The sequence below is a fragment of the Sinohyriopsis cumingii genome, chromosome 4 (genome assembly GCF_028554795.1).
Source record: "Sinohyriopsis cumingii isolate HCF-2022 chromosome 4, ASM2855479v2, whole genome shotgun sequence".
Classification (NCBI taxonomy): domain Eukaryota; kingdom Metazoa; phylum Mollusca; class Bivalvia; order Unionida; family Unionidae; genus Sinohyriopsis; species Sinohyriopsis cumingii.
The window spans coordinates 117344282-117368837 of record NC_142964.1 but is presented as its reverse complement, the minus strand read 5'-3'; the positions used below and the strand labels follow the sequence as shown (position 1 = coordinate 117368837).

At 34.9% G+C, this 24556-nt stretch overlaps 1 protein-coding gene across 1 annotated transcript; it reads right to left on the bottom strand.

The window, feature by feature from the left end:
* Positions 1 to 11953: 11953 nt before the first annotated feature.
* Positions 11954 to 21106, bottom strand: LOC149801963 (uncharacterized). Its single transcript, XM_089956361.1, has 4 exons — positions 20980 to 21106; positions 19911 to 20057; positions 15779 to 15869; positions 11954 to 15424 (listed from the first exon to the last, which is right to left on the bottom strand). Exons 2-4 carry the CDS (start codon positions 20014 to 20016, stop codon positions 14836 to 14838), a joined length of 786 nt encoding a protein of 261 aa, XP_089812487.1. The 5' UTR covers positions 20017 to 20057; positions 20980 to 21106; the 3' UTR covers positions 11954 to 14835.
* Between the last annotated feature and the right edge of the window lie 3450 nt (positions 21107 to 24556).

Here is a 24556-nt window from a genome sequence, read left to right as displayed (position 1 = left end):
GATTGCACTACAATATTATACGACGATTTGAAAACATTTCTAAAATCTACGTAGGATGAAATTTGACCATACTGTAAAGACTATCAGACATTTTATCTCTACCAGCATATGTCATGTCTGTGAAAAGAACATCATCGAAAAGCAAAGAGATCACAATCATTCAACTGGTAAGTCCAAACGATCCTGCATCAAATGGGTGCAATTTGATTTATGGACATCTAAAATATAACCCAGTCTTTAAACCTTGCATCAAATGGGTGCAATTTGATTTACAGACATCCAAAATATAACCCAGTCTTTAAACCCACAATTGGTTTTGCTTAAAAGTTTCATCTATTTATGAAGATATTGGTGATAATACCCAGATCAAGCGGTGACAATAATAGCAAATGATAAAAAATAAATTTCGTTCAATGAGGATTTGCAGTCAAAAGGGAGTTATTGTAAAAAGGACAATCAGATTCCTAGACAGATTGACGCTCACGGAACAACCGCAAGAACAACTTATAATGAATCTCAATAAATGCGATTTCAAGGAAACCTTGTAACATTTTAAAAAGATGGAACCCAAATGCTTGGTATAATATTTGTACGTGTTAGTGAATAAATAGTTTTAATAGGCATGACGAAACTAAATTACTGATAATCGGGACACTTTATTTCCAGTCTCAGAGGATAACACTATGATTCTTATTATCATGAACATTTCAAAATTGAAATCAATAGTTGTTTGACATTTTAGAAGATGTAAGGAATGCCTGTCTTCATAACCCAAAAGTACATACTCCATCATTACAGTGCACGGGGACTAGATCAAAGTTAACAGGAATAGAGGAGGAGTTGACAACTGATTGCGACATGTTATACTAGAATGAGGGATTAAAGGAGGTGCTAGAATGACACCGGGTAGCTTTGCTCAAGCAAGTCACGACTAATATATTGATCCTTAAAGTAAAATAGAGATGATTAATAATACAAAAGGTAATGGTCAAGGCATGGTTAGTTGTCACCTGAATTCGTATAGTCACCAGTCTTTAGCAAAATGTTTGGTCCTCCAGCAGTCACTAACTCCATCCATTTATCCCATGTATCACAATCACAGTCACATTCTCTAATTCCCACTTTGCATGGTACATCTTGATGCACACAAAAGTTGAACACATATGGTCAAAAAAGTTTCTATAACCAGTCTCTTTCAGACTTATTGTTTCGACCAAAATTATCATGTCCTGAGCTTCATTCAATTGGCATTTTCTGTATAACCTTCTACTGATCAAAACTTTCTCAGTTTATCGTTATTTTAAGGATTTACCGATTTTTATTTTACGTTCATAGAGCTTGAACGGAGAAAATGTTGTGCAAACTACGATCTGTTGCACATCTATTTTCGGTTCATCCTACAGTGAACGTAAATAATATAAACTGGTAAATCATTATAACTGACTGTTACATACAATAAAGAAAAGATAAACAAAATTCTTTTAAAGGGTGTATTAAGCATATAATTCTAACCTTATTTAACCGTGGATGAATTTATGCAGAACTGCGAATATTATCCGTAATTTTCACAAGGTCAATCAAGGGACGGCAGCGAGTTGCCAGACAGCATGACACATATAGAATCTATGTTGGGGTTTAGGCCGAGACAAGGAAATCCCAGTCGCGGGTTTATATTATATGTCTCCCCACGATGCTTGCCCGAGTGGGGAGACATATAATATAAACCCGCGACTGGGATTTCCTTGTCTCGGTCCAAACCCCAACGTAGATTCTTTTTCTCGCCCAATAATTTCCTTTAAATTAAAAATTAACTTCTCACTTGTGCAATGCAGTTCACGCACAAATATTTACATGTGGCGCTTTAATACAAATATGTTAACGAAGTACACCGTTTCTATGCGAGAGCCCAAAAAATAACAACATAAAACGTTGCATAGTATTGAGGTATTATCACATTTAACATATGGATGTTATATGAAATTAACAAAAAATAGTTAATATTTATTGCACGAAAATTTTTCATTTTCATCAGTTCCAGTTTACAAAATTATATTGTAAAAAATGAAACGACACTGGGTCCACACCTCTATTGTTATAACGAAAATTTACGTGTAGCATGAGTGTCCGTGTTTGGATTATTCACGGGTAATTAGAGATCAGAGTCACTATCGTATATAACTCTCCTTCTCTTTGGAGGTGGTGAAACTCTTTGTGATTTACTTGTGTTGTAATTAATATTGATTGTAAAATTACCACCCTGTATGAAAGACCCTCTAAATACAGACCCTAGCTGATAACTATGTGATGAAGTTTAAAGTTCAAGATTTCTTGGAAAATTTATATTCTCTGTCTTGGAAATATGGCAAGTGTTCCTACTAGTAGTGGAAGAATCTGCTACAGTGTAATTTGTTTGTGGAATAACGTGTGGATTGATAAATGATTCCCTCTGGCTGGTAAGTGCATTATTTGTCCTCAAAGATTGCATGCATATATTTGATTCAAGTGGGGCACAATGGGGATGTTTAACAAAATTAGAAGAAAGGATGCTTGACATAACACATTTCTTGCTATTACTAAGTTTTCTGTAGTTGCTGAGAGAGTTGTGATTTTTGTGACCAGTGATGTGTATAGCCAGAGTGTCTGTCTGGAACATTGATTTCTATTAGTTTCTGACATACTTATTTTCTCACGCTAGAGTTTGTAATGCGTTTAGAAGCCAAATCGGGCAAGTTTACTTTCAAAGCCATTTTTTTTCATTAGCGAGTTAAGCTTTCGGGCACCAACTGGTGCACGTAAAAACCATTGCTCATTTGGCCCATGTACAAGCACATAAGTTACAGGGGCAAGGTAAAATGGATGGTCAGGGTTACAAAAATCAATTGGACGTTTGTAGATAGTTACCGGACATCTATCTGGAAATAGAGGGTTCGCGTACATTCTTGGCTTTTCATTTCTCGTGATTTGTATGTCCTTTCCTTTCCTCGTCTTCGTCGGTCTCTCGTTAAACTCTAAATATTCTAGGTTAAGTTTGCAATCTTGCTTTAATGACATGTCTCCCCACTTTATGTTTCTGTGTTCTTCTCCCCCTCCCCGTACCCCAAAGTGCAAAGTATTAGTAAACCATAAAGTGTTCAGTAAACTTGATGGTGTGCTGGGGCCCCAAAGCGAGTATTAATACAGTTTTTTTTTATGTCATCATCAGTTACGGCATCAACAGTTTTGGGTTTGTTTCCTTTTCCTTTCTTCTTCAAATCTCTCTGTTTACTTTTTAGGTCCTCTCTTGCTTGGTAAAATTCAGGGCCATAAACCAAGCTGCAATTGTATGTTTCGTCTCAGATATCGTTCAAAACTTCCCATCATACCTAATAATAAATAATAAATAATTATAAAAAGCCATGTACCTTGAGTAACAAATCTCTCTCTCTCTCTCTGTTTTTTTTTTTTTATCATTTGTCATCCATGTTGACGAGGGCCTAAATTGCTTCATCAGTCAAGTTCTATAATTAATAAGGTAATTTTTCTTTTAAAACATTGAATACAATTCTTATTCATTACATAATATTTTTGGGGTAAGTAGTTATTCATTCTTGCACTCATTTAAAAATTCATTTATGTTTCAAACAAATTGAATGTATATCACTTGCGCTATGCATCATTTTATTTGCTCGTACATTATTCTTCAAATTCAGTTGTATGTTATCAGTCAGTATGTATGCCCTTTTTTACCTCTCAATGTTGTCAGCTCGTATTCACTTCCATCATTCTGACGAATTGAAAGGAAAAATCTTGAGAAAATGATGTTCAGAACAGGTGCCGGCACTTCATGTATAGGGCGCTCTCGTCGTTTTTCTCAAGATATTCTTCTAGCAGTTTTATGCGTCCCAATGTCTTGCGTTTGGTATTCATATTTTCTTGCTCTAAAACAAAATTTGTGACAAATTGTTCGTCCACTTCTGTAAATCTACTCTCTTTGACCGTTTCATTGTTTTTTATTTCCACTCCTGATTTGTCATTTTCTCCGACGAAAGTTGGTTTGGTTTCAGAGACACATTTATTTCATTTGTTTCCCAGTCATCAAAAAGAAAGGAAAGATCATCCGACTCATTCTGTGGTGAATTTTCTGAAATTACTAGTTAATGTTTAGCATAATTTGCAAACTTTCCATCGTCAAAAAAGCGAACTGTATACATCGAATAGGTACCCAGTGGGTGGTAAACAGTTACGATGTTTGCTCTCCTACCTTTAAAAGTCAATATGTTACCTAGCCTAGCTTGTAGTCCATTTTCTTTTTGTCTTATATTTATCGTTTTCTTTCTAAATCTTCTTTTTATAAGTTATTTTTTCTCTCTACTCCAAAAAATGATTTTGTTAAATGTCCCAAAAGTGTTAGCGTTTGTTTCATCCGAAAATAACTCCATCAGACCAAGCATAAGACAACTATGGCTGCGTCCCTTGATAAAGTAGTCCGTGGCGCGTGGACACCTTGACTAAGACGACTGGTCTGAGATGACTAGACTGAGATAAGAAAAGTAAGGTTAGCAAAACAGCTAGATTTCTCTGTCGCATGGGTGAGAAAAACTGACTCTTGCTCACAAAAACATTATATGAGCAGTCTGCATTCGACTATATTTATATTACACAAAGTGAAATATATGGTGGAGAAATACGCATACAATTAAAATGGAACACTAATTTCGATTTGTTAAGTGACTTGTGCCCTTATTTCCCTATGTCAATATTCTGGAGTAGCGTCTACGTGTGTAATAGCTTGTGAACAGCATTCACTATTAAATAAAAGAGGTTGCATTTCTTTGCTTTTCCAGGATATAGCTGACTGATAATAACAATAAATACAGTTTTTCAGAGTCATTGAGAGAGACAGACAGACATAGAGAGATATTACTGTATTGAATTCCTTCGAACAAACATGCTTACTGTCTTTATAAATTCTAACACTAATTTTTCCCAAAAACGCTTCTACAATCGTCAAGGGCAGCTTGTGCCGTTTTAACGAGTGAGCAGGTTAAAGTTCTGACAATAGAAATTAGAAATCACCAACAAATTATTTATTTAAACTGGAATTATAACTATGAAGATTGTTAACCTCTTTGAAGTTTCCATTTTAGGCCATAGTTTCATTCAAATCATGAAATACGAGTCTTGATAAAAAGCTTGTCTAATTATTTGGCGAAATAAACTAGAGAGAGTCCGACTCATCTTGACCTTTACAGTTGCTAAAAAAAGTTATAATGTACATGTAAAAATGTAGCTTTTATTAGAATTAGGAATGTTAAGGCCGCGACTCTCTGTCTTTCTCTGTCTGTCTCTCTCTCCTTGTTGCTGACACAGTGATGTAAAACATCCTTACCTTAATGTATTTCGCAAATATTTTACCCCTATTAGTGCCAGTGAGCGCGGTAAATTAATGTACTATATTTAATATATACAAAAGAATTAAAATCTTTAAAAACTGCATGACCTATCAGATTGCTGGAAATCGTGACGAAGAAAGAAACAATTATAATCTCCCCTTCACACACACACACACACACACACACACACACACACATATATATATATATATATATATATATATATATATATATATATATATATATATATATATATATATATATATCTTAGTTTCTATTCTTATTCACATTGATTAAATCAACATAAGACACACTTATGATTTAAACATGCAAAAATGGTTTTAATGAAGAAAGTAGAGCACTAAAAACACATGGTTTTCAAACACATGAACGCTCGGCCATTCACGTACCGGCGCATGGAAATTAGTGTGGAATAGAAACTAAGCGAAATGACGAACCAGCAAGAGGTAATTAAAATATTTTAATATATTTACAGTTGATCTAAGTCGTTATTCTGCTTTAATAACAGTACCATAAAACTCTCTCTGTCCCTGTCTCTCTCTCATCCTTTGGTCGGTTTGACTTAACTTTTACTATCATTCATAAGTCCAGAGACAGCGTGGGATGACACAAGCGAAAATCCTCTACGCTCGTCTTTTCATAGATTTTCGCCCGAATCTTGCTACGATGATCCAGAGAGAGAGAGAGAGAGAGAGAGAGAGGCATGCGTCCTTTGGACATTTTCATTTTTAAATGATAACAGAACATTATAATAGGTTTAAGAAACAGCAACAACAACAAAGCATTAAATGCATCGCAGTATGTGTACCACTTAATTGAGAAATTTACCGTATAATGTCAACAGGGTTTGCAACTTTGTATCATTGATTATATAAACACTGTACATAAATCTTCAGGAGAGTGCACACATACCGTTATGACGAACCATATGCTTGTAGGTTACTTGGTGTAAGCTTACTTTCAAGGTTTTCATCCAACCCAAATTCGTTTTCTCTCTCGTACAGAGAGAGAGAGAGAGAGAGAGAGAGAGAGAGAGAGAGAGAGAGAGAGAGTCAATATTGTTTATTACATTCTTGGATACAACGTTTTCAACGTGTCATGTTTACCCCGACCCAGAGTAGCCCAGTTTGAAACATGTATAATCAAGGTAATTCTGACGGGTCATTGTTTGATGTCGAGCATTGCCGAAGGCTAGCACTAATCCGTTACGTAAGATTGTTGTGGCAAGAATAGAAGAACCGGACATCGGAGTTGGGAAGTCACAGACAGCCAATTATCACCTAGGTGTCGAAATGTTTCTAAGATCAAAAGAAATTGCCTGAAGAAGTGGGAGTGTCCTAACTTCTTTCCCCTGCAAACAGACAGACAGGTTGAACTGGCCGCTAAGACGATTGGACAGGGGCACAGCGCCACCCAATCAGAATCGAGATAGAGGGGAGACCTTGATTTGGGTAGAATGATATCCCTGCGTTTTCCGGCAAAAGTTAGTTCGCTGAGAGAAATTACCCAGAGAAGAGGTTAGCGTAACTCCGAATAGCCATTCGTTATTGGCGGGAAAATCTTAGAGCGGGAAGGTCTAAGTACAGAAAGCTTCAAACGGTCAGTAGATATTTGTTCGGTCTTTGTGGAATGCGACTGCATTTTAATTGTAGGTCGTATGTATACTTTATTAGTACTAGAATCGTAGTACGAAGAATTACTTTGTTTTGTTAATATGTTTGCATATTTTGAAGAAATGAGTTGATATTTGTAAAGAATTATATAGCATTCTTACACTCCTTGTTGAGAAGTACAGTCAGTTATAGCAATGGCGCGTACAAAGCAAACCACAGTTTAGAAGCACTGGATTCTCCCACAGGACTATCTGAACTGTCCACTACGGACTCCGAAGCTCAAAAAGAGTAAGAAGAATCATATTACACAAATTAATTAATCCAAAAGAAAATAATCAACAAACAAATGGAAAACAACATGGAAAAACGTGACATCGAAAACAGAATGCGAGCAACACGAGGCAATATGGCGACGAGAAAAGAAATCAAATACCTGGAGAAATTCTTCAAGCTGGAAAGAATAGTGATGCATGACAAAAGCTACCTACAATGTAAATACAGGGAAGGAACGCAAGAAATAGACATGAGGCACATACAAAGGGAAAACATACCTTGTCTAACCACAGTAATGATAGCCATGAAAATAGCCCACCCAGAATGTATGGAGAGAGTATACTCCATAAACCCTAATGGATACAAAGGCTACATAATAAGACCAAAAGGGAAAAAACCAATCTTACCATATGGGGAAATACATATTGGGAAAGAAAGAGTGACAATAAAGGAACCAGAACCATTGCTAAGAGAGATAAAAAAACGATCAGGAGAATTACATGTTACAGACATCCCGCTGGAAATTCCAATAGAAGAAATAGTTAAGCGCTTTGAGGAAAAATTCAATATCCCGGTTATCTCAGCAAGGAATAGAACAATAGAAACAACATCAATTTTAGACGGAACACGGATATTAGAAATAGAAAGCAGTAACATGAAGAAAGTAAAGAGAGCCTTTTACATATTCGGATTCTTAGCAAAGACGTGGTACAAAGGATGCATTTTTGACAGAACATGCAATAGATGTGGGAATACAGGTCACACACCATTCAAATGTCCCCAGAACTCGGAAAATATAGGACCAACAATGACATCTACAAAAACAAGCAGCAGACAAATAGGAAATATGCAGCCACAACAACAACAAAGAACACAAGCTGAGCAGCAGCAACAACAGCAGCAGCAGTTACAAGAACAGGGAAAACAAATACAAGAACAGGAACTACCGAAACAAGCAGCAGAGAAGATAGAACAAATACAACAACAACAAGATGAGCAGCAGCAACAACAACAACAACAGCAGGTACAAGAACAGGGACAAAAAAAACAAATACAAGAACAGGAAATACTGAAACAAGCAGGAAAAAAGCAAAGGATAGAACAAATATAACAACAACAACAAGAGAGAGAAACTACACAACAGAAAGAAATTGAAAACAAAAAAAAAGGGATAAAAGTTCAACTGCAGCAACCCAAACAGACAAGAGGAAATGAACAACAAGGGCAACAACAACAGCAACAACAACAAACAAAGCAACAACAGGAAAATAGACAAGAAGAACAACAACAAAAGAAAATAAAACCACAACAGCAACCAGAAAACTTAGAACTGCAAGGGTCAACAACAACGACAACAACACCAACAGATCAGCCTCAAGAAAACGAATCACAGGGATGTAAACAACAACAACATCAAATACAAATGCAAGTACAAGAAAGGCAACAAGAAAATAACAAGCTAATCCAACAAGATATTGAACCTGGGCAACAACTAAAAAGCAAACTACACCAAAAACAAACAAAAAGAAGTCTACAAGAAAAAGAAGTGATACCAATACAGCCACCATTACAAGAAAATGACTCAGAAGTTACAGCTTTCAAATTACAACAGATTCAGAAAAAACAAGCACCTAGACTATTAGAAACACCCCAAACAAACAAGATACCGCAGCAAAATTCAAATGAAGATCCAGAATTGCTACAAACAATGGAAACAAGCCTAGATTTAAGGAAAGCACTTCGAAATAAGACAAAAATGAAAAGACAAGAAAGGAGAAAAAGTCAAAAAGAGACAGAAGAAAAACCTATGTTCAGCTACGATGAATACATTGAAAGAAAATATGGAATTTAAAAAAAAAAAATAAAAAAAAAAAAACGAAAAAAAAACAAATTAAAAAATGTAATAAAAATTTACACTTTATAAAAGCAATAATACAATAGCTAAACATACAAAATACCAATCATAACATGTAGGGCAGGAGGGCCTCCCTAACTGGTCTGTGAAGATCAAAAAGGAGAGAGAACCCTCCAAAAAAAAAAAAAAAAAAAAGAAAATCTTAGAGCGGGAAGGTCTAAGTACAGAAAGCTTCAAACGGTCAGTAGATATTTGTTCGGTCTTTGTGGAATGCGACTGCATTTTAATTGTAGGTCGTATGTATACTTTATTAGTACTAGAATCGTAGTACGAAGAATTACTTTGGTTTGTTAATATGTTTGCATATTTTGAAGAAATGAGTTGATATTTGTAAAGAATTATATAGCTTGCTAGCCGTCGTAAGAGTTAATATTGTAATTTACTATGTGGGTATTTTATAGTGGACTAACACATATGTTCATATGATTATAGATTTTGCCATTGTTGAATATTTGTAATGTACAGACATGCGTCTGATTTTGTCAGATTGTAGTACGATGAGATTAAATATATATGTGTATATACTGACGTGACGCAATGTATTGATGTCTGTATAACAATTCGCTGATACTGTTATTACGCCATTGTTTACCCTGCAAGAAGTGTGTGGGAATTTCGATGTGTATGCATGCGTGGCCGAAACAGTGACAGCTATCTGATGGTTAATTGTCGTTATAGTGTGAGGTGAGGTTCGATAAAACATTTGTTAACGCCTTGTGGTTTTTCACAGGAAACTTTGAGGGACAGACCAGTTAAAGTTTGGTCCCGTAGTCTCGGATAGAGAGACGGAGGAAAGGAGAAGAAAGGAGAGAAGAAAGGTGAAGTGAAGTCTGGAGCGAAGTTGGAGGAGGAGATAGTAGAGAGGGAAACAGACAAAGGAGGAGTTAGAGGAACGGAAAGAAGGAAGAATCAGCGGGAAGAAATAGATGAGTAGATGCAAGGACAGGGGGAAAATCGAACTCACACTGTAAATCATGGGATGAATTAGGCTGTCACTTGGTCGAGGGAAAGACGAGTGATTGGAAGTTATCGTTTTTAAATTATCACATTTATTGTTATTGATTGAATTTCATCTTCGTGTTCTCTATAATTTAACCGTCGGCATTGCTGACTGGGGGCTCAGAGCTGTAAATCTACATCATCACTAATTTAACTTTCTAACCTAACGAGCCAGGGTGGAACTTTCAATTTAATTTAATTAAATTATATTGGGGGAACCCACCCCAATACGACAGAACGTCACACAACGTTAAAACGTTTTTGTTTAAGTTCACCGGCAGAATTTCTAATTATTACGAATTCCAAAAGCTTTATTTTAACGTTCCTTTGTTACAAAGTTTAATGTTTTATAGCATTTCATTAGTATGTTCCGCCTGAAAGAATTAGCCTAATTATAACGATTTTTTTTAATATGACACACCCAATCCAAATAAACAAATGGCGATCGCTTAAATAACAAAGGCGTAACAACAAACCCGTGATAACCATGTCATTTTAATCGATCAATAACAAAATGTATCAACATTACATATTAGTTATGGCAGTAATCTCACCAGTAGAAATGTATCAACATTACACATTAGTTATGGCAGTAATCTCACCAGTAGAAATGATGTATTATATGTATGTCCAAACGTCATTGATACTAACAAGTACATAAACATTATGGAAAATAAACGATGAATTTGGATATAACGTTTTCTCGGTTATAACTTTCTGAAAATCCGAGTCCAATGTGAAACGTTATCAACAATCTTTATTGTATTAATGGCTGACTATAGAGTGCGTATTCCTTTCTTCTCTGAAATTGTTAGTATAAAATTAATTTGTATAATGAAAGGACTTTGAAACTTACTCTTGAACAATTATGTGGATATTTATTAAAAATAATCTGAGATCTGTTCTTGTTTACTGTCTATGTACTGCCATTCTCTTTCATGAGTATACGTCTGACATTTGTAAAATGGTTCACATTTTACGCATATCAGTGTATGAGTATTATATTTAGATTTGCAGTCCAGTTTAATGTTGAGAATCTTGCCATCTAAAATTTCCTTCTATTATATTATAACATGTTTTACATCCACTTGTATCATTTTTGGTTACTCAGGCCTATCCTTAAATTAAGTCAAATTAAAACCTAAAAAGGAAACTTGTTTTGACAATTTTTTCTTTTTTTATTTCTTAGTAGTGCTAATTTACTATAAATAATGCTTTTTATTTCCAACACATCTCATTTAATAATATGGACGAAATAAATGCGAGTGCTCCTTGCCATCCCTTACTTTTTTTCATTTATTTCACTCATAAATGTAAGATACATTTCTTACACTAAGTCTTTATTCTTCCTGTGTAAAGACAAGAGGTATTACACTTTTTCGGTCTTAATTCTCCACACCCTAATTCAGCAATCGCAACCAGCTCATCGTAAAGTACCTTTATACAATAATACCTCTTTAAACTAGCAATTTACATCTCTTGAGGGTTGATTTTACCCCTGAAGAAATTTGGTTGGTTGTTTTGATTGTCCGGAATTGTATTGAACAATTACTGTGTACTTAGCAGCTGCAAGTTCGCGCGCAGAGCATGCTCGTTCCAGATATTACGTCCGTGTTCATTGCTATATCTTTAGAACACTCCAGCAAGGCACTTTCAAAATTACAATAAATAATAAAAAGAACTTTTAGCTGATGCAGATTCCTTAGCATGACTGAAGCAGTATGGGATTGGATCTGGCAAAAACACTGAACACAGATACGTAAAATTACATGTTTATATTTAATGAATATGAATAATGCATGTATCTGACACCTTTTTCATGCGCATAAAGTCCAACGGTAGATACGAAAAAGTGATGTGCACAAAGTTCAACAATGGATACAAGAACATGATATCATTCCCAAATGAACAGATCAAAGCATGACATTTCAACAAGTAAACAAAGGATCCCGTGTATGAATGTGTATCATCAACGTATGGAACTATCACCAAATATGATTAATATCTGCAGTTATAAATAAGTATGTTTGACATGTTGATCTATCGACACGATATGATCAAAGTATGAAATCTATAATGAAGTATGAATCACATTTCGTTCATCAACAAGTATGACAGATGTGTGATTAATATATGGTTCATCAACAAGTATGAGGGATATATGATTGATTTTCACACTAATTGTGACACTGTATTTCATTTTTACAACAAAATAGTGACGTTAACTTAAATGTCACATGTATAGTGACATTTAATTAGATTGACGCAAAAATGGAATGCACGACATTATTGATCTCGTGGCGTCCAGTCGACAGTGACTCGAGAGCATGGGGTATTTTTGCTCAAAGACACTATATATTACGGATTAGGGATTTACAGCGTACTTTCTTAATTTGAACGCTATAGAAAGCGTGTATGTTTGTTATACAAGAATTTTATTTGCACAAGATCCTGTTTATCTTTAACTGGATTAAACCATGCTAAACTACTTGAGTGGTCCATGATCGGCATATCTCAACCTCCGATATAAAAACAAATGAATGGTACAATCTCTAAGCACTTGATTTTGACCAAGTACTACGTTCTATCTGATTTAAAGGACACATTCAAATATCTATACCTTTAGAGACTAAAAGAGTTTTGATGCAAGTACAATCTCAGTTCGCTTCTTGAAAATGTATATTTATTCCCATTCGATGTCATTATCTTGCGTCCAACATCTTGCACATTCCACATCCATACTACAGAGAATCTTGTGCATTCTAAATCAAGTGCCCCCAATAACTTAACTGTGTGACCTGACCGATTCAGCATTATGCGGTCAAATTAACGTTATATTTAATTACAAATCACTCGAAGTCAAAGGAAATAATCTTGAATGCTCCACTTAATATGTGGGGGGGGGGGCTGTTTAAGGATATTGGAGATTTTGCTTGTTTGCATCTTGAAGGAGTAGTGACACTTAGAACGCATACAAAATCAGGTCATAGATGCGGAACGTCTTTAATTTATATATAATGTCCGATTATAAACGTATGTACATTAGTTAAAATAAAACCTTCCTCTGAAATATCTTCAAATATGTGGAGTATTTTACATGTTTAAGATGCATGAAAATTTTATTTCACTAAGCTGAATAATTAATAATAAATACAGTCGTCTAGGTAAATAAAGGGTATATATGTTCTTGAGTCACTATAATAATATTTAATGAGTGAATAACACAAAATGTTCCCACTTCACAAGTGAAATATTTCTTTATATCTACTCACGATTGCAAATTTCCTTTTATTACATATTTTTTAAAGACAAACCCTTCGATTTACATGCAATTATTTCTTCATTCTGTCAGTGCGATGAATGGTTGCGCTACTACATAGACGAAAAGAGTAATTTTAACACGGCTACTTTTTGCAAATTTAGATTTTAAATATAATGCTCCCTTTTGTGCATTTTTTTTCTTAAAATTATTTACGGTTTTCATAATAAATTGCAGAGATTTTTTTTATTTTCGTTAAAACTTTGAATATTCCTGGGGTTGGATTACCGTAGCAACATGACAGAATGGTCCAACAGACTTCAGAGAGCAGCAGCATTAAACAACAGATTATTATGATTGTGAGTTTACTTGTGATGATTTTGGATACAATATTTGTTTCATTCTGCATTAAGATGTGCATTTTTGTGTTGGCAAGCTTGAAGTCTATATCGGTAACATACACTGCATTTAAAGTTAATTGTTCCTTTAACTCCGGTTGGCAATCCACATTAATTAATGCCTGTTTTCCCCATTGCTTTCAGACATGATTATGATTGTAATGACAGTTACAATCGCTACTTAGACAATTGTGTTAATATATGTAATCAATAGTCTTTTGTAAAAATATGTAACGTTGTCATTAAGTGTGACAGGTATACGAAATTGGATGCATGCTACAGTAGATCAAATAGCAAAAGGTCATGTGAATTCAGTCACTGACGATTTGCTTGATTCTTGTGGAAAACTTCTCATAAAAAAGTGAATACTTACAATCTACAGTATATTGATTGTGGTCCATTTTTAGGAATCATGAAACATTGTAAGATCTTTTATACCTGATGGAAGGGGGGGGGGGAAAGAAAAATATGAAAAAGGCCTGAATATAGAAATACAGGACTTGATTAAAATATATTAGGACAGACTAACTTCCTACATGGTAAAAGACCAATCATTATGTGAGCAAGGTTACTTCTGGAATATACTCTCTCTCTCTCCAGACATCCCACAACGCACACAAATACAACTTACAAATCAATGGTTACAACTGAAGAACAAATCACATCCTTTAATTGTTTGAAATGTCTATAAACGTTATAGTTATAGTCAAAGTGACCAAATTAAGATAATTAAATTAAATTCAATATGTAATTTGGTACATTAAATAAATATTGTCTACTTCTATCACTGGCATTGTGACCACTCTGGCCTACCATAATTGTAAGAATCACATTCTCATTTACATATTTCCACAGTATGAAACATATTTGTTACACAGTACGAGACATATTTCTTACATAGTACGAGACATATTTGTTACACAGTACGAGCCATATTTCTTACATAGTACGAGACATATTTGTTACACAGTACGAGACATATTTCTTACACGTGATCATATGTAGCGTCAATCGAAATGTTTATATCCTTCGTCATGTCATATTCCGAATTATCAGTATGTTTGAAGTTTATACCCTTGGTCGTGTTATATTCCGAATTATTGTACTTGAAGTTTATATCATGGGTCGTGTCGTATTCAGAATTATCATGATGCCTGAAGTTAGCCTTGTCATATACATTTCCGGAAGATGCAGCCTGTTTTATTTTGCTGCAGTATGACGTTTTATCATATTCCTCATCATTATCTTCAGAACCTTTGACTTGCTCGCCAGAGTTTCGTGCCTTATCAGGTTTCAGGTCTTTCTGCACTACACTATACAACACAGAAACAACACGTTCATATGTACTCTCTACTGCTTTACCATGATTACTGGATTGCTGTTCCTCCATCATGTGTTTTTGTGATTGTGTGTGAAAATCTTTGGAGGTTTCTGCTTGATTAGTTGTTTTGGTATTTCCTTTTTCCAACGAAGAATTTCTACGTACTCCAAAACATGAGTTCATGATGCCTGGCTTTTCTCGGTTGTCCGCAATAACATGGTGTTCTCTTTGATCTTTGTTATCCTTACGTGACCTATAACAGAATATTTGAAACGCTTTCTTAAAGCAACTTCCGTTACAAATTATATAATACAACACATACGACGACTTTTCAAGCTCTACTGTAATGCATTTCTATCGTTCACTTATTAACAAGTGATAACTTTGGATAATGTGTCAAACGATACTTTCTTCATGGAATTTAAATGTATCTGGTGAATTCTGCAAGTTCATTATTTTGCTCTTGCATTTATAAAAAAAAAACAAAACAGCATTTTAATACTCTAAAACTTTTATGATTAAATTAAACAACACTTTTCTTTAGAAACTAAAATATTTGTTGCATTTATTGTTATAAAAACAATAAAATTTATGAACATGGTCTCACCGATGTTTTCGCACGAGAATCACGATAACAACAGTGATGACAACAGCCACCAATACAGAGCCGACCACACCTCCAATCACAGCCCCTTGATCTAATAATAATAATAATAATAATAATAAAGTAGTCACAAAGATAATTATCTCAGACAACTCACCTTCCATTGCTGTGGTAGTTTATTGTTATGACTGACATCTTAAGTCCAAATTTAATTAACAGGAAACTGGGTGACTGGACTTCATCATGTAACTGACACCTCTTCAGCTATTACAACTACTGTTTCAGTATTCATATGATGGGAATATAATAAATAACAACAATAGAATGTATGAATGTATGCTGACAAGGCAGTTGGTTCTATGACTAAACCATCATTGTTATAAGCAGCGTGTTTCTGAAAAGTGAATAAATGGAAATCACTTGCTTATACATGCCAAAGTTATTGACTGATTATAGCCCAAAGAAAAATATATATATATATATATATATATATATATATATATATATATATATATATATATATATATATATATATATATATATATATATATATATATATATATGTATGTATGTGCTGCATGACAATCATAATCATATACGTTTCAAACATTGTGAGACTAAGACACACAAGGATTCTACGACAAAAACTGCTGACATTACAAATCTTTTGAAAAGAATGATAGTGGAGAACATAGGCAGAATATTGTACTCACAAAATCAGTGAAATAGCTAATAATAAACCAGATCAGATGTGAATAAGAAGTACAAGTTTATAACTAGTTGATGTGTAAAATTTTTTTACAACTTTAAGTTAAAAATGAGAAGCATCACTCCTTTCTTTCCTCTGCACCTCAGCTTAACTTTGCGCTTACTTACCTCATCTGTGATTTCTTTCTCTTAAGTATTACAATCTTACTCTTAATGTCGTGAAAAAGAAATCTTCAGCCTTCGGCCATTTTCACTCTATTCAAACGGATGAAAAACAAATCGGAAAAAAATGGTTTTCACGTCAGTGGCTTATTTCCCATGAAATATAGTAATACATATTATTAGAACTGAACATGGTATTAAATGTTCGTCGTGTGTGTGTGTGTGTGTGTGTGTCGCACAAACCATCTTGCACAGAAATGTGTCTAATAGGTAGATTGTCGAGTCAAACATTATTTCAGCTCACTGTATTTTGACCATTTTCTTATTTGACTTGTTGCAATTGTTGTTTGATTTTACTATATACCAAACGACTTTCTAAATTTAAGTTGATCAAAAATTGCTACATATCATTAATTTAAAATAAAAATTATTTCATTTCTGAATGAGTTAATTATTGTTAAATTCATGGTATGTTTTAAACAATATACGTGTAGACGGATTGTTACAGCAATGCGTCAAGGCAATATCAGAATATATGATGTTTGTTTTTTTTCATGGTTAGGAGAGGGACAAATGTGTTATAGCATAATTGTTCAGAAGAATTAGGTTCAAGACGACATAAATACTAATTTATACATCTCAAGCATACGTTTATATTCTACAGCGTTTAGATAAAGATGAGAATTCGTCAACATAGGTTAAATGACAATATCATCGAAATGGCGATAAAAACATTGTTGCTAGTGTGGTATTCAAAACACCAAACATTTAACTTTACGAGAAAGGAAATAATTTGTGCTGTTTACTGAAACAACACTGTAACATTTATTGCTACATGTCTTGTTTTGCAAGTCTGTGATAAAACAGATGTTGCCAAAATTTATTTACAGTTACTCGACTCCACCAAATAAAGTGTCTTGAAAGTACAGTTCCAATTAAAAATGGTCTCATAAACAATAATTTATGAAAGCGAATGTATTATTACAAACACCATATCAATATGGCTCCAGAACTATTCTAATATTTCCTATAATTTGCAAATACAGGAAAATATTGCAAAACCTAGCTGACTAGTATCGTCTAGATTTCAAATATTTACCTAGTACCATTTGATGACGATACTAGTGAACTAGCATCGTTGCTTTTACAATTCTTGTAAATTTCAATATTCGTGTTTTATTGCAATGTATTTTGTCTCCCATCTCACAACAGACACTTGAAATATGTTAATGAACGATATTTTCTCCAAGAATATACAGCTGCCTCAGCTGCTAGTACCATTTTTATAAGTCTTTGGTATGACTCGGCGGGTGTTCGAACCAGCTTTTGTTAATATTTGTTGATTATGGAGAGTCGGTGTTGGGAAGAGATATCTTAAACTGACTAATTAGCCAATGCCTATGAGCAGACGTCATCAAGTACAATATTCACGAGACTTTATGGTAGCATGGATTAGTTTCGTAAAATTAGACCCTCTCTAATTTTTTTAACAGAAGCAATTTACGGGATATTCTAATGCACAAGTATTTAGTAATTTGAGATAGGAATAGTTCTTCGTATTTGCTGTTTGTGTCGTGTTTTAAGGTGCACTGCGTGAAGTGCAAGTCTTTGGCTTTGAAACGCTTACTGACGAGTTATACGAACGAAAAAAACCGACATATTTCAACGTCATGCAGTTACACACTAAATAGTTCCAATCATTTCAATTTTAAAAAAAAAACAAACAAAATAAAGTCTGACTAATAAAGAAAATAAAGACTTTCGCCAAATGATACATATCGATACACTGTTTCAAGCACTAAAACATTTTTCTTTGGTTGGCAGTGTACAACAGCAAATTGCCTTCAGTGTATAGATGCAAAGTTCCCAACGGAATTATCAGATTTGAGACAAATCAATACATAAACAATAATGTTTATCGTATGAATAACGGTCAATTCCTTCAATCTGTGATGTATTGTTTGCTGCGTCAATAGTTAAAAATATTTTTCTTCATTTTCATTGTTATTTAAATTTTCGTTCCGATTTTCTATTCTTATTAATAAATCATAAACATTGTAATTCAGACTTTACAGCGTATTACTTTCTGAACGGAAATTTTTCAGACTCGTCGGCTTGTCCAGACTGGACAGGTTGACAAGATCGCAAGTTCTCTCAATTACCCATCTATTCAGGACACATGACTTCATCTGACTGAAGTCAATCTTACAACCATAATGTCTTGCTTTGAAAATTTTGCCGGATATTATTGATGCCGGTCTAGTTAACGTAATGATACGAATTGTTTTATATAAGACTTTGCGACATTTTTGAAGTTAAAGTAGATTTTCATCGCATTGGCTGATAAATATGCAAGCCAACAGAGAAACCCAATTGGTGTATAGAAAATAAACATATATCAATTTATGTATGAACCCGTTGGCAATTTAGACTTTCTTTCGAATCAAAACTGATTAAAAAGTCATGCAAGCCATACCTACATCGATATGAGACAATTTAGTATTGCACTAGTGTGTCCTTTATCTACCTTACCTCAAAATGTATATCTTCTAATATGGCGTTTTGATATATTTGCATCGGAATGGCTGAGATACCTTCCGACATTAATATACTCCGCGCTTGAAGCGGGGCACTGATGTAAAAACACACACACACACACACACGGTCAAGAGTATGGATGCAGATGAATAATATTAAACCGATTCTGGCTAATTTATATTATACTGGTGGATGGTATTGATCGATATGAACTATTAGTATCAGCTTTTATGACATTAGGATAATATTCGACACAACTATTATACTTGCATTGGAATATCTATCGATTCATCCACTTATTCGAGAAGATTATACATATGTATCCTCCTAAAACTGAACAGTGGTTTCTGCTTCTGTAAAATGAAGATTTACATACACACTCCACATTATTTATTAGAAAAAAATATATTTATAAAAACATTTTCAAGAGATATTCAGTATAGACATTGTCAGCTTATGTCAAGATTAAAATATGGAACACAGAAGCGAACTTTATGGACAGCATGCACACCTTATGATGATCATCTTTTGAGACATTCGCAAATAATAACACTACTGGTCGTTTCTTCCTGATGAGTTTTGCAAAGGTTTGTTAAAAATAAAGAAAAACTAATTAGACCCTTCCATGCAAATGTTCATGTCTTATCTGACGCATTTGTAAGCTAGAGGTTAGAAAACCTGATTGATGGTTGATGTCATTCGATTAGAATCAAGCAAAAGTGCTTACCAATCACTCTCTCCTCGTCAGCGGCCATATTTGTTAAGCTCGTAAACTTTGCATGTATATTAGGAGACGTTGCCAAAGTTTCATTTGTAGTTGTTTGGAATTGCATCGATTCTGTGGTTTTAAGGGTACCTATGGCGTATTTTGCTCCTGAAATGAAGACATTACCAAACGCTTTTACTACCGATAATTTTGTGAAATTTTTTAAAATCAAATTTAATATTTGTTCCATGTATGAAAATTTTAGCTCAAAAATATGAAAAATAGTATTTATTTTAACATTTAAAAGAAATTTATCAAAAGTACTATTTTATTTTTGCTATTTTTATTAAACTATACAGTGAATGAAGTTAAACAAAGGAGTAAACATTTTCTTCTGCTTGCATAAAGCACTTCACTATATCATCTAAGATACATGTACTTAATTTGTTATCATACACATATCATATGATACATATACCATAAACAATCTTACAAGAAAACACCATCAACTTATGAACAACACAGGGAAATTTCTAAAATATGTTTACTGTAGTTAGTATCCAAGCACTTTTTGAAGACAAGGTCGAGATCACGCGATGCTGAATATGCATATATGCGTGCACACGTGCGATCGTATTATTCTGTTTCCTTCCACACCGTGGAAACTGAATTCCTGAAACCCTGGTATATAGTTTAGAAGCTGTCTGTAGACCCACACAGTCTTGCTTTGGGGAGATGTTTTGGATGAATTTAATATTATGTAATCTGTTTTATTCGTCGTGCACTCCGCTTGTGTAAGCCAAGACACAGAGTATGATTTGTAAGAGTTTGCAGATGTGAAGGTCTATTAGAATTTAATTGTTCCCACCTTTCAGACGAGGATTGAGAAGCGATTGGTTTTGCATAAACTGACATAACTTAAGAAATGTTAATGGTTCAAAGTTGGTACGTGTGACCATTAATCCTAATTCCAATTTTAAAAGTGACCCATACATTGTGTACGAGATGCATGCACGCGTGTTTCACTTGAGTCATAATATCCGCCGTACAACCGTGCATAAGTTTATTAGAACACCCGTAATAATATTACCATTTGTCTTCGTTTGTAAAGATCCTACTTTGCTTCGAGCTTCTGTATTAACATGTGGAGTATATGTATTCGATTCGCTGCCTGAAATGTTTTTGTCTGAAAGAAAGAAAGAAAATAATGCATGCGTAATTTTGCGATCCATGTTGAACAAAAACATGAGAGTTTTAAAAAATAAATGGTTATTTACCGATAAAAACACTCAGAAAGGACTGTTTCTTTATTGGTTTAGAATGAAAACGTAATACCTCAGGTAAGTACAGGTGCAACACATACTACCAATTGAAGTGAAACTAAACTGAATAAAAGTGTGTGTGTGTGATTTGGATTTTAAAATAGCTTTAAAAAAATTTCAGTCATGTCGCTACGATGTCTGAAGTGTGGCTGTTCATAATGATGTCTAGAACTGGGGGATCATACCGCAGACATGTAGCATGATGTCCCACCCAGTCACATTATCCTCACACCAGGCCAACCAGTCCTAACACTAACCTCTTTGAGCAGCAAGGAAGGTGAACACTAACAAAGTTAGGAGGGTTCGTTGGCGAAAATAAAGCTTCCTACGAAAAACGAAAACATAAACGTCAATAACGCCAAACCGAAGCCTCTAACCGACGGAGATTTCTCTAATTGGGTTAGTTCATTTTGTTAGTTTATTTTTGACGTTTGTGTTTTCGTTTTTTTGAGTGTGTTTATTTACCCACCCGTCTACTCAATATATGTTGTCACCCTCCCTGCTGCTCCAGTGTGGTGTAATTAAATCATTATTATATCAATAATGTAATCTCATACATCTAAACTAGCTCGACAGAGATTAGAGGCAATTAAAAATATATCTTCGTCCATGATTCTGTAAAGCAACATCAACAAAAGCGTCAGGAGTCTCAGGTGGAATTTACAGAAGGTGCAGAACAATTATTTAAACCGGTCACGAAGGTTACCGAAGGATTTACAGAGGCTATCAAAGGTCTTCTTCCCACGTTGGAGCAAACGGCTAAAGCAACTAGAAAAATAGCAGACAGAACTAAAACAAAAAGATCCTACGAGAACTTCCAGGTGAAATAGCTGCTGTTCAACCACAATTACAAGAAGGAACAAAACAAGTACTTGAGAGTATTGACAAACTCAATGAGGAGGTCAGTGACGTAAGGAATCTTGTTACTCCAAAACCTATAAAGCGATCTACGTTGATAAACTAGGTAATGTTGTTCAGGGTCTATTTAGAAGGATAGCCCCAAAAGCAATACCGATTGCAACGCAACTGAGAATGAAAGCTATTGACGTTGTTCGTGATAAAGGTATTGGTGTTGTTTGTGATTTGCTACTAAAGCATTCTCGGCAATCAAGGATAGACTATCACGATTAATACGACGAAAACCGGAGACAGTAAAACTGCCCAGCACTGAAGTCATGCCTTCAAATGTCAGTACAATAATAAATCAAGCTGCAAATCATACATTAGCAGAGTTGGCTGGTGTACCCCTGTCAGAAAAAGAAAGAAATATAACTGCTAATATGATAGCAGGAAGTGGTCTTCGTGTTAGACGATAACAATTATAATAAAAATGTTCAAGTGTGTATCTGATCCCGCATTCGACATGGACGCACCAGTTCTCAAAGATGAATATGTGCGTGATTATCAATATTATTCTTATGACGCACGACAGCCAAATCAGTGTGGGCGAATTGTGCTGCAAGTTCAGGATACAAGCAGATATTTTTAACCCGCTGAAGCATCTATTGAAGTAGAAGGTGAAATTCTGAAAACAGATAGTAATGGATACGGAGCTGATATGAGTTTTGGTTTTATTAATAATGATATTATGGCGTTGTTCGACAGTGCTACGTATATCATTGACGGAAGAAATATTGAATCAATTCAGAAAGATGTCGACGTTGCCACGACGATATTGGGTCTAGCAAGATATTCCGATGATTATCAAGATCAGCTGGTCCGTCAATGATGTTTGCCAAAGACACTTCTAATCACCCTAACAATGGATCATATAATATAAGACGACCAAGAAACGCCGCCGACTGCGCTGACGCTGATGTGTGGCCGGTGGTTCATGGTGCTAATCCAAATTTTAATTTAGGATTCGCAGCATGTTCATCAATCCTGAAAGATGGAAGTAGAAGATTTTCATGTGCAATTCCACTGTTCCACATCTTTGGATTTTGCAGAAATGTCAGCAAAGTCATTTTCGGATCCAGGCATACAGTTGTACTTGTAAGATAGTCTACTGACGATCATGCAATATGGCGTCCTGCCGGTGATGCTGGTAAGGTAATACTGTGAAAACTTTCATTGTGGATGCCAATATTGATACCATCGCTCACTGAAGAACAACATGTGCTCTCTTTTATGGACTCGGGTGGTAAATCAACATTATCATGGTTGACAATATCCACAGATAGTATTCAAAGTACCACTGATGGTTTATTCAGATGGCAGATAGCATCACAGCAAGGTGTCTCTTCACCGCGACATATATTTGTTATTTTCCAAGATGATGCACTCGTAAACTCACAAACACACAGTATAATGATATTTGACAAACTTTGTATTACTGAAGTTTCACTGAGAATAAATGGACATCAATAACCATCCGAAGATATATTATTAAATTTTGATAATAATCATGTTGCATGTGCATATATCATCGTTTGATGACATTCATGGGACGCGATAAAAATATCGATTCTGGTCTAAAAATATCACAGCTGGATTTTACAACGCTGTATCTGATTTATTACATTTCGCTGGATAATCTGTTTCCAGCTCGTGTGGCAAGAGGAGCTATAGCTAGGTACAGAGCAATCGCTGTTATACTCTCAGACTAAACAATGCTATCTGAAGGTGTTGGTGGACGAATGAGAGTTATTGATGCCCCAGTGAAAAATATGTAATTGGATCAAAAGGTATCAGTAATTAAATCGCTCATGATATTATAATATCATATCATAATGTTAGTGTTACCCTGACTCCTGGTCAGAATAAAAAGCTTCAATAGAAATCAGCAAAGAAATGCGGAACAAAAATAACACTAAAACATGAACAGATCGCAGGTAGTCCAAATAAACTATCACTGACTGAACGTCAACTCAGGCACTTCAGTGACTCCAAGCATTCAAAGACCGGCGTTAGACAATCTTTCTGCGGGTGCCATTAAAGACACAGTCAAGACGGGTGGTATATTTCCACTTCTTGCAGCAATACCAGCGTTGATAGCCGCTACATCCCCAGCTGTTGCCAAAGCAGCTGCACATGGTGCTGTTGGAACTGGCGCAAGAGGTCACGGAATAAAAACTTACAAAAAAAAGGAAAGGGTCTAAGACTACCATGAACTCCCCACTCGTGGTACGTTCAAGGTCTGAGACTTCACAGGACACTTCGATAATTCTTCCTATGTCCAATTTTGATTTACTTGATGCTGCTAAGCGATTAAATAATTGTGCGTGATCAATTGCCAAAATAAACAAACCGTGTTGAAAGCGACATCATTAATCTCGATGGAAGTTCTGGTCCAGGTACTCATTGGGTTGCATACGCGATTGATCCACGTGGAATTGTTTATTT